At 32.4% G+C, this 11,339-nt stretch overlaps 1 protein-coding gene across 3 annotated transcripts; it reads left to right on the top strand.

The window, feature by feature from the left end:
- Positions 1–4,171: 4,171 nt before the first annotated feature.
- Positions 4,172–9,689, top strand: LOC141813241 (cycloartenol-C-24-methyltransferase 1-like). Of its 3 annotated transcripts, none has more exons than XM_074701172.1 (13): positions 4,172–4,242; positions 5,016–5,113; positions 7,130–7,196; positions 7,472–7,545; positions 7,671–7,755; positions 7,848–7,903; positions 8,156–8,210; positions 8,318–8,365; positions 8,614–8,697; positions 8,777–8,977; positions 9,060–9,185; positions 9,270–9,367; positions 9,507–9,689. In XM_074701172.1, exons 2-13 carry the CDS (start codon positions 5,031–5,033, stop codon positions 9,556–9,558), a joined length of 1,029 nt encoding a protein of 342 aa, XP_074557273.1. In that variant the 5' UTR covers positions 4,172–4,242; positions 5,016–5,030; the 3' UTR covers positions 9,559–9,689. The 3 variants fall into 3 exon arrangements, with proteins under 3 accessions (XP_074557273.1, XP_074557272.1, XP_074557274.1); XM_074701171.1 differs by lacking the exon at positions 4,172–4,242 and adding an exon at positions 4,527–4,594; XM_074701173.1 differs by lacking the exon at positions 4,172–4,242 and adding an exon at positions 4,543–4,594 and having other exon boundaries at positions 5,020–5,113.
- The last annotated feature ends 1,650 nt before the right edge of the window (positions 9,690–11,339 follow it).

Below are 11,339 nucleotides of genomic sequence, written 5' to 3'. Positions count from 1 at the left end.
TCCTCATACAACCCTTGAGGTGCCTCAAAAAATGGGATATAACACTAGTCTTGTTTATTGTGAGCCGATGTTTACAATGAATACATTCAACCTTTATTGTCCCATTCGAAAGAGTAACCTCTCAAAAGTCATCCCACGCTTTGGATGTCCGTTTTATTTTCTTTACAGCATATCTACTTTCATTCTCTTCAATTGTCTCAAGTTGTTGCACATTATTGGTTTGAATTGTTTCACTAGTATTATTTACTGAAGGTTGAATTTCTCCCAAAATAGGATTTATGGCAGAATCTTCAGTTGATAAATGAGGAGTTGACATTGAATACAAAAGTCCTGCATAAAAGTTGCATAAAAAAGTCTACAAGCAAATAAGCAAACAAGTTTTAGACATAGAATCAAATAATCCCTCTACAAGCAAACAAGTTTTACTTGCCATTAGGGAAAATGTTGATGTTAATTTAATTGCAAAGATTCCAAGTTTGATAATCAAGCAAATAGAAATCACATCCGTTGTTTGTGTGTGCAGTGTGCATGGGCAGAGAAAAGAACAACAAGCCCGATTGTTTGTCTTGCCATGCTCGACAGTTGCGCAAAGGCACAAATTATGCAGGACATGGGCTGAGGACAAGGAGCAAAAGGCTATGAAAACCACAAACAAACTAGAAGGCAACTGGCAAAAGAAGCAAAATTTCTCACCTCAAATAAGAGCTTGAAGAATGGAGATCAAGGTTGAAGGACTGCCGAGGCTGATGGGTTCGAGCTTGGAGATTAGGGATTGCCGATTAATAGGATTCACAAGGAGGCATTCTCTGCAGTCGATTCTCGAAGGCGTTGAGGCGGCGAAGCGTGTACAGGAGTCGACGATTCACAGAGGTATTGAGGCGGCGAGTGAATGGGAGTCGGCGATTCACAGAGGTGTTGAGGTGGCGAGGCGGATGATAATCGATTAGGGTTTTACTTTTACGATTTTGAGAAAGGGTTTTTTTTCTTGTGTTGACCAAATAGATTAGGGTAATCGATGAGGGTTTTTTTCTTTTCCGTGTCGATTTTGCAGGTTGGCGTCCGATTAGACGATTAGGTAGGTTGGTTTGGGTACCTATTTTTATTTTAATTAGATCAGTGAAATGTGGACGGATTAACCAGTTAAAAATCTATACAGGTGGATTGAGTCAATCCATCACCTTACAGCTTGAAATCTCAATCCGAACCTGACCTAGACCTGAACACTATAAATTAGAACTCGAACTCAGACCAACCACAATAACTCGACCAACTCGATCTGATTTTTTACTATGCGATATTATTTTTCTTATTCTTTAATAAATAAATATTAAAATTTATAATGTCAATATAAAATTTATGAGAGAGGAGAAGAGCATGAAATCATTGAATGACGGAGAAAGAAGATACAAGAACACCAATGAGAGAACAAAGAGTACGTACGATATGCATGAGTGATGTATGAGGAGTTAAACTTCAACGAGTTATAATTTTTTGACTCGGATATCAGAATAAGGCACGGTTAGTTACTAATCGAAGCTCTTTCATAGACCTTTAATTGGTATCGGGTAAAATCCATACTGACCCACTTTCGGATCCATCTGACATCGTTTAGTGTTTTGTCCGCGACTTCAAACTTATTTTTTACTATTTATAGTAATTTTTTATTTTAAAGTTTTTTTGGTATTTTTGACTTTTATAAATTAGGGTTTTGATTTACAACCTATTTATAGGTGTGTTTAGCCGTTTACGATCATTTTGGTTGATTGAATAAAAATTCTCTTTTTTGGTAAAAATCCTAAAAGCGGCATCGTCGTCGTGACTTTCTACCCTTTTTTCTAATTTCTCGACTTGTTCTTTCCACAATTCTCTTCCAATCTTTTGTTGCATCTAAAATAATCACTATTCTGTTCGACGTCACATATATTTTTGAGAGATCAATAAAAAAAATTGATTAAGTTTTTAAACCTATGATATATAATTAATAATAATAATAATAAATAAAATTAGAATAATTTAAAGTTAATAATTAATAATTTTTTAAAATTAATCTAAAATTAAAGTAAATATTATTTTTTAAAAATATATAAATAAATATTAACATATAAAAAAAAACTACACCTAAAAAAATAGATATATATATAGTCTAACGAATACGTCCGCGAGCCTACTAACGAATATGTTCGCAAGCTCACAAACTAAATATTATTAAGCTCGAATTTAGTTTGATAATATTTTCAAGTTTTAAATCAGGTACTTGAACTCATCTCATTAACTTAATCGAATGAATTTTTTTCGAATCGAAGTCCAAATAACTTGTGAGCTTGATTCGATTATACCCTTAATTTTTTTAATGTCGTTGGGCAAGATCTTGAAAACATAGCAGAGTGTATATTCCATATATAGGGATACCAATATTGACTAATCCAGACTACACTCCTTATATACCTCAAATAATATATTAACATATTCATATGAAATTCGCATTCAATTTCACAATGCATAATTAATACACTAATTAGATCATTTTATTAGATTTATTCGTATTATATTATTTTATTTTATTGGAATTTTAAAAAACTAATATATATTTTAATAATTTAAAAAGTAAAAAGTGTAATTTAGGTATTTAGAAAATTTAATTATGTGGTTGAGTTAATTGTCAAAAAATATATATTAAAATAATAAATCATTTAATTACGAAACATTACGGACGTTTTAATAAACATTAGCAAATCCAAAAATACTGCCACCGTTAGAGAAAGCCGTCGGCTGCGTCGCGTCGCTAATTAACAATTAGGGAGCGTTTAATTAAGAGTTATCATAGGTAATCTTAATTATCTATCTAAAATAATTTTAATTATTTTAGTTATGATTAATTCTCAAGTAATATAACATCATCACCACATCAGCAAATGAGTTATATTCCAAGAATGTGATTACATTGACAACCTAAGATTTATTATAATTTTGAAAGTTAATAATTTTTTCATGATTATCTTTCGATTTTAAAATTGAGTTAATTGAAATGTACCATAAAATTTAATTGAAATTGAATTAATTAATTTTAATTTAAATACTTATAAATTTAAAAGAAATAATCTATTTTAAATTTTAACAAATAGAATTGATGAATTATATTTATTAATTTAATAAATTATTTTAACTAATTATTTTATTAAAAAATATATATAATTTTTTAAATTTAAAAATTAAATTAATGAATTATATTTATTAAAATAATTATTTTATTAAAATATATAAATTTATTTTAAATTTAAAAGTATAAATAAATTATATTTATTTTTATATATTATTAATTTATTATCATCATTAATATTATTAATTTAATTTATTTTTTTAAAAATAAATTGAATCAAGAATAATATAATAAATATTAAATTGATTATATTTTATTATTTTTAAATAAATAAATTAAATCAAATAATATTGAATTATATTTTATATTCATAATTATAATTACTTGATAATTATATAATTAAAATTATATATATGATAATTTGAATCAAATAACTTAATAAAACGTTGACAGTTAATCATTATTAATTACTAATGAATTGGTTTGCAGCGAGTGTGATGGCTCATAGGAGGAGAGTGTGATATAACTGCAGATGAATTTTCTTTTTTGATATATATTTTTAAACTTATCAGATGTTTCTTGTAAGATCATCGTTAAGTAAATAGTTAATCAGATGTATTTTTAATCTAATTATTTAATTTTTTAAATTAATTAATTTTAAAAACGGTAAATTTAATTTTACTAAAGTTTTTTTTATTAATTATTAAAATAAATCAAAAAGTACAACACATCAACTTCATGACTAATATTTCAGAATTATTTTTTCATCATCAGAAGACATTAATTCATAATATATAATAACTTGCAGAAGATAATCCATCCATAAATAAATAAATAATTAATTATGAAAATAACATAGATGTGTTTGGTTGGATGTAATGGTGGGTCCACTCGCTTCCTTCGGTAGAGGGATGCCATTTTCAATTTAATAATTTATTTGCCTAAAGAGCATCAAAGTTTCATGAATACCTGAGCATTATTTTTTAGCAAAGTTGGACCCCAACTTTGGCAAACTATAATAATTATATTATATTTATTTATTTTCTCCCCTCTGTACTCGTGTGTTACCATCAGGCCAGTGCCGCCGTCAACCCTATCGTGCCTTCGCCCTGCTCTGCTCTTCGCCACTGCCCGATTCATCGGAGGTAAGCCATTCGCTCCCCTCTTCTCTCCCGCCCCTGCATTTCTCTAGGGTTCTTTGTCTCTGTCGTTACGTGCCGGCTGGTTTTCATCGATCGACATCAGGATTCTGTTGGATCTGTGTTTTTTTTTACCGTCTTCATGGTCGTCCCCACTCACCATGTGGAGTGGATACGACGCCAGCAAAGCCAATGGACAGGTTGTAGTGCTCTGTGAGTGGCTTCTATTGACCGAGGTGCTTTCTATAAACAAACCTAAAAATTATCTCTCCGTGTTGGCCATACTTGGTTATCGGACTCCAGTACCATCGATTTTGAGATCTCTACCTCTCTCTCTCTCTCTCTCTCTTCAGTCGGTGTAATTTTCTCATTTTCCGTCGATATCTTTATCGTAACATCTCTTATTTCCTGTGACATTCGTTCACTCTGTGGGTGTTTTTTGAAATGATTTTATGCTGGTAATTATAGTTTTTCGCTCTTTCTTTGAAACGAAATATTTCTGTAGTTTTGGATTTTTTTTTTCTGGGACGAGAAGTCATGGTGGATTTTGGTCGTGTTATATTTAGCTGATTTGATCTACTGAACCTGTACTCCTTTGCCTTCATATTTTGTGTCGCCGATTTTGCTATTTCCTCCTCTTGGGCCTTTTTTTTTTGTAGTTTCGAATCTTTTTTGAACTTTCTGGTCATTGTCATCCATTTAAAATCTGCTGCATATTTTTCCTCAGAGGTCATACCCTGAAACTGATCTCAGGCCTTTTTTTTTCTTATAACACTTAGAAAGTCGACTGCAAGATGTCTAAATCTGGAGCTTTGAATCTCGCTTCGGGAGTTGGTGGCAAGATCAACAAGGAAGATGTTCCATCTGCTGTTGAACAGTATATTTTTCTATTCATCTCATGTCTTACGATTAGGATCAGTTCTTTCTAAAATTTTAAGGCACAATAATGAGCATGTTTGAGTAACTAGTAAATGGGGTTTTTAATCTCAACCTTAAAACACAAAATGTAGATCATTTCTCAATGCATGTGTTGGTTTCCTCTTCTGCATGATTGATCAAATTACCAAATGCATTATTCATGCGATGCCTTCTTAGGTGGATGATAACTGCGACACTACATGAGTAGGACTTTATGATTTAACCCTTTAATTGCTGATTGATTTAGAGGTGTCAATGGGTTGTGCCTAACTCAAACTACTCAGCCTAGTTGGCCCGTTTAGATGTCAAGCTAAGCCAGCATGTCTCGGGCCTACTGAACTGGAAAATAATAAAATAATAATAATTTGAATAATATAAAAACACAAGAGTACTTTAAAAACAGAAGAATCAGAAAAGTAGAAAAATAAAAAATTAAACCTGTGAATAATTATAAGGAAACTTAAAAAAAAATAATATTTTTTTGGGATCATTTTGGTAATTTTAGACTAAGTTGACCAAAATTCAAACTAACTGCTTTATTCAAAATAAGAGACATTTTGATATTTTTCACTTCTTGACCATTGAAATTGCCCCTATCCTCTTTTGTCAACACGCAGGTTGTGCTGGCCCATCCGCCACCGCCTAGCCCGCATCGGGTCGGAATTGTGCTAGGCTACCCCCCACCTGACCCATTTTAGGCCATTGGGATCTTCTATGATTTCTTTTAGATCAGTATCTTATATTTCCTCTTCTATATATTTGAATTTCTCTCTAGCCTAATCCTTACTTGTTTGTGACCATCAGAATATTACTAGAAATATCACATGCACCATTAATTTAGCAGCCGAACTCATAGTTGACCATTTTCGGCCAGTAAGGATCAAATAGTTACAATCTTGCTCCAACTTTGATTAATCCCAATGAATACAACTGCTACACCTTAACCTACTTGTTTTGCCCCTTTCTATTCTTTGTTATCCATATGATTCTAATAACTTAGTCTTGCCTCGATGAACCTATGCAGTCTCCTCTTTCACCATGGGAGGATATAATGGGAATTTGCTTTTCTTATCATCTATTTCCTGTTCAAATATCCATTTTATAGAATTACAATTATCTTGAAGTTTGGACATAATTTCATCATATAGTTGTGAAAAGCAACATACACCAACTCTCTAGTTGACTTTCTAGGTGTTGGTAGATTGACTAGGCAACATCTCAAAATTATTATACATGGCCTTTGCAATTCTTGCCCGTTGTGGCTAAAATTACTATTTGAATTGAAGTACATTTGGAACTTCTTTCATTTTACTAGAAGTGCATTGTCGCAATGTCTCATTCTATGTTATAAGCAAGACATTTGTGATTCTTTGATCTTTTGCATTGCCAGCAGTTATCAAGTGTGAGTTGTACATGAGTTTATCTAACATGCGGTGTTAGGATTAAGATGGAGTCAGATAAAAATCTGCTATAGTGAGCATTCAGGTGAATCTCTGATCTGGTAGATATACTGGCTAAATCAACGAAAAAGTGGGCCATAAATCTTCAGATCATAGCATTTATGTAGGTGTTAGACGATCAAATAAGTGTTATGTATGAATCTTGAGTTTTTTAGCAGCCAAGATTGAATTATCTTGTAGTGCCCTTGCCATTAGGTTTTTGAGAACGTAGTTGACACCCACTCTCTTGATCAGTAACTAAATTTTTTATGTGAATTACCTGGTTTTCGATTCATCTAGTAACAAAAGAACTATTATGATTGTCCTTGTTATTTTTGTGTGGTTCTTTCCACTATATGTTTATTCAATACATAAATTAGACATCAATCAAAGTCTCCATACAGATTTTTTATCAAGAAAATAGAAATCCTTTTTTTCTCAGTATAGTTAAAATTCTTCAATCTCCATATGGCCAAAACTGAAAATCCATTTGGTATATATGCGTATATATAAATGTTTTCTGGTTGTTGCATTAGGTATGAAAAATACCATACCTCTTACGGAGGGGATGAAGAATCAAGAAAAGCAAACTACTCTGATATGGTAGGCTTCATATATCAGTATCACCTTTTTCGTTACTTACAATTTACAAATTTTGAAAGTTGAGTGGTCCATTGTTTGATTATTTTGTTTTCAATATGAATTTGGTTCTTGATTTAGGGTTACCCATGCGTGTATACTATGTATTCATTTATGTGGTTATCAAGTTCCATATATTTGTTGGTTTAACATATTCAAACTTCCACAATTGCAATATATACTTTTATCACATGTTATCAAATGAATGATAGCATTGCATTTTCTTTTATGCATCTCAGGTGAACAAGTATTATGATCTTGCCACTAGCTTCTATGAATTTGGTTGGGGAGAATCATTCCACTTTGCTCATAGGTAGGCAGTAGCAATTTATTGTTAACCATAGCCCCTGAAATTATCTGAATTGAAGAAGCATCATTAAACTTGCCGAACAATCCTTATTTTTTATGCTTTCTAATGTCTAAGTTTAATATATGCAGATGGAAAGAAGAGTCCTTGCGTGAAAGCATTAAGAGGCATGAACACTTCCTTGCACTGCAGTTGGGGTTGAAACCTGGGATGAAGGTATTAGTCTCTTTTCTTTTAATGTCATTCATGAATTGATTGAATATTCTCTGATGCTTACAACTTTATTTGTTGGTTTCATTTTGATTTAGGTCCTGGATGTAGGTTGCGGAATAGGTGGGCCTCTCCGTGAGATTGCTAGATTTAGGTATAGATTTACTTGAAAATGAGGGACAAATCTGCTGAAAATTTTCTTACTAAAACTGATGAAATTTAATAATCTTTAGTTTATCTTTCCCGTAGCTATTGGTAAGAGTTGGCCTTAAAAGCTTAAAATGACCTTCATATAGTTGTATAGTGTTCTATAAGTAATTGTGGCCATGAGTTGATATTGTTGGCACAACATTTGCAGAAGTAGTTTGATGGGACTTTAATGACACACTGCATGTGAATTTTGCAGCTTATCATCCATTACAGGGTTAAACAACAACGAGTATCAGATTTCTAGAGGATCGGTAGGTGGACATTGTCTGACCATGATTTGTGCACATGAATGAAATTTGTATAAGTCTTTTAGTTTGCATTCACATGATCGATTTTCCTAATAAATATCATCCTACAGGAGCTCAACCGCATAGCAGGGTTAGACAAATCATGTGATTTTGTTAAGGTTTGTTCTATCCTGTAGTTATGTATTTTGGCATTTCAGATATATGTTTGGTTCTTTTTACTTCACAAAATGCATTTTGATCATATGATTCTTATAGGAGTGCTGATGGAGATTTTTGCTATCCTCCAAAATTCTCTTAACAAAAATTGAATTTGAGGCAGCCTTTTTTGCACAATAAATTCAAGTTTTTAGAAACAAAACCAAATTGTGGGTTGGATTTTCTGATTATTTGTTCTTGTGAAGTGCAGGCTGATTTCATGAAAATGTCATTTTCTGATGACACATTTGATGCAATCTATGCAATTGAGGCAACTTGCCATGCTCCGGATGCAGTATGTAGTTCTATAGTTTTCTTTTATTTTGGCATGTATTCTTACAAGTTATTAATGGTCTTCAATTTGATCTGGCAAGGTTGGCTGCTACAAGGAGATCTACAGAGTGCTAAAGCCTGGTCAGTATTTTGCAGCATATGAGTGGTGCATGACTGACCATTATAATCCAAACAATGAAAGCCATAAAAAAATCAAGGCTGAAATCGAGCTTGGTAATGGACTTCCTGATGTCAGAAGTACAAGAGAATGTCTTGATGCTTTGAAACTTGCAGGATTTGAGGTAAAGAAAACTGTATGCTTCTTTCTTATACATGTGTACTCCTGTTTGCTATCATCTCTCTACTCATCATGTTCCCTTTTAGGTTATATGGGAGAAAGATCTTGCCACTGATTCTCCCTTACCTTGGTATTTGCCTCTGGATACAAGTCGGTTTTCCATAACTAGTTTCCGCTTGACAGCTTTTGGTCGGTTTATTACGAGAACTATGGTACATTATCATCCATTGTTATAGGTTCTGTTTCATCTGAAGCTATTTGTTTTTTTTTACAGTAGTTGCCATGTTATTTCGCAGGTTAAGACATTGGAATTTTTAAGGATTGCCCCAGAAGGAAGCGATAGAGTTTCAGCATTCCTAGAAAAGGCAGCTGAGGGTCTTGTGGCAGGAGGAAGGTAAATAAAACTCACGAGGCTGCAAAATATGTATTTTGCAACTTCACATTATTATGGCGCAAACATTTTTATAGATTCTGTTATACGTTCTTGTATCTAATCTCTTCCATTGACACTTCCCTTTGTTGAGCTATTGCAGGATGGAGATCTTCACACCAATGTACTTCTTTTTGGTTAGGAAGCCTCTTTGAGATTCTTGAAAAAACGATGAGTATGAAGAATGCATTTTGCTAAATGTAAGTCCTGATTCTGCTTTTGCGTTTTAAGAAGTGTTTCAAATCAGTAAACAATGGGTAAAAAATGATTTCTAAGTTCCCTGGAACATGGACTTTGTTAAGCGCAAGTTCTGGTTCTGCTTTAGTGTTTGGCCCAGTTGTGACAATGCTGCTACCAGTCGAGTCGAATTAGAATGAAGGTGTCCGATGCTGACATTACTTTGCCAAGTTCTTTATCAATTTGGTAAATTGACACCTTCAAGTGTGTGCTACATGATTGCATTCCATGCTGAGGCCATGTGACTTCACTATCCTTCAACCCGCGCGATGCTTGGTATTATTCTTCCGAGTTGTTAGTTTTCGTTTGCCTTCTCTAATTAACGGCATCTCCTGTTGCAACCAGCACGTTGTTGTTGGCCTACCCGTTCTCGAGCTGATACGGGACTAATTAAACTTATTCATCAATTGCCCATATTTGAATTCAGAAACTTCGCCAACTTTACAATCGATAAAAATATGGAAACTAAATTAAAAAAAACTAGAATAAAAGTATTCTGTCATAAAACAACATATAGCATCTTTTTTGTTTTTTTTTTACAAAGAACGACCAATAGAGATTTTACATATTTTATCATTAAAATTCTTTATGTATTTATTCCTGCATTGTTATCATTTTACGTCGTATTTAACGAGAGTAATTAATTATTTATCAGCATTTTTTTTTTTCATTTTAACGAGAGGTAGGTTGAGTGGATTGGATGGGGGTTATTGAGTCGGTATGTTTTCTATTTTTTTTAATCCAGTTATCTGAACTTTAAATTCAACTAGTTGGACGATCTTCTCCTCTTGATTCGTCTATCGAATAAATTTGAAATAGTACAGTTTGTGACACGACAACTTGGTTGTCTCAGTAGTTTGAGCAATGTGGACGTAAGATTGAGCAATTGATTCAAAACTGAACTGACCAAACAAATTTATTGAAACTTAACAAATTAAATTTTTTTCAAATTAATCGATCAAACTTTTCAATTAAAATTGAATAAATTGAATTGATAAAATATTAATTAATTTATTTTTTGATCGAATTAGTAGAATTTTTTTAATAATGATACATTTCTGAAAATATTGATTTATTCAATTTAATTGAATTAGAAATTTTAAAATTGAACTCTAAACGAATTAATTGAAATAATTAATATTTTTTTAAAAATAAATTTCTGAAATAATCGAACTGAACTTTTAAATTCGATTAGTTAGGTCGGTTAATTCGATTTAATTGAACTTTTGCTCACTTCTAGCCAGGACCTCTTCTATGTAGATAATGTGTTGCGCTGCTCTTGGGTTCGATTTTCATACTGGACAACCTTATACCTACATAGGGATGAGTAAAAGTTGCCCCTGGACATAACTGAGTTAATTACGACGTAATAGAGTTGCAGAAGAGGGCAAGGGTTCGAATTCTGGCGAAGCTAGGCAATACCCTCCTACGTTGTGACCAATTGTAATTTCTTGATTTACCTCCTCACAGATGATCGTGGAGCCGACCGTGTGAGACCACTAAGGTGACAGATTCCACCTTTTGCAAAAGAAGAGGGATGAGTAAAAGTTTGGTTAAATCAAATTAACTGACCAAATAGATCACATTTAAAAGTTCGATTCAATTATTTATTTTATTTTTTTAAAAAAAAATATTAATTATTTCAATTCGATTTCAATTTTAAAATTTCTAATTCGATTAAATTGAATAAATTGATATT

Source organism: Curcuma longa, chromosome 20 (assembly GCF_044706935.1).
Source record: "Curcuma longa cultivar G26 ecotype Majalengka, Jawa Barat chromosome 20, ITB_CL_G26_1.1, whole genome shotgun sequence".
Taxonomy (NCBI): domain Eukaryota; kingdom Viridiplantae; phylum Streptophyta; class Magnoliopsida; order Zingiberales; family Zingiberaceae; genus Curcuma; species Curcuma longa.
Note: the sequence above shows the minus strand (reverse complement) of the source record. Positions and strands in the feature narration are given on the sequence as shown.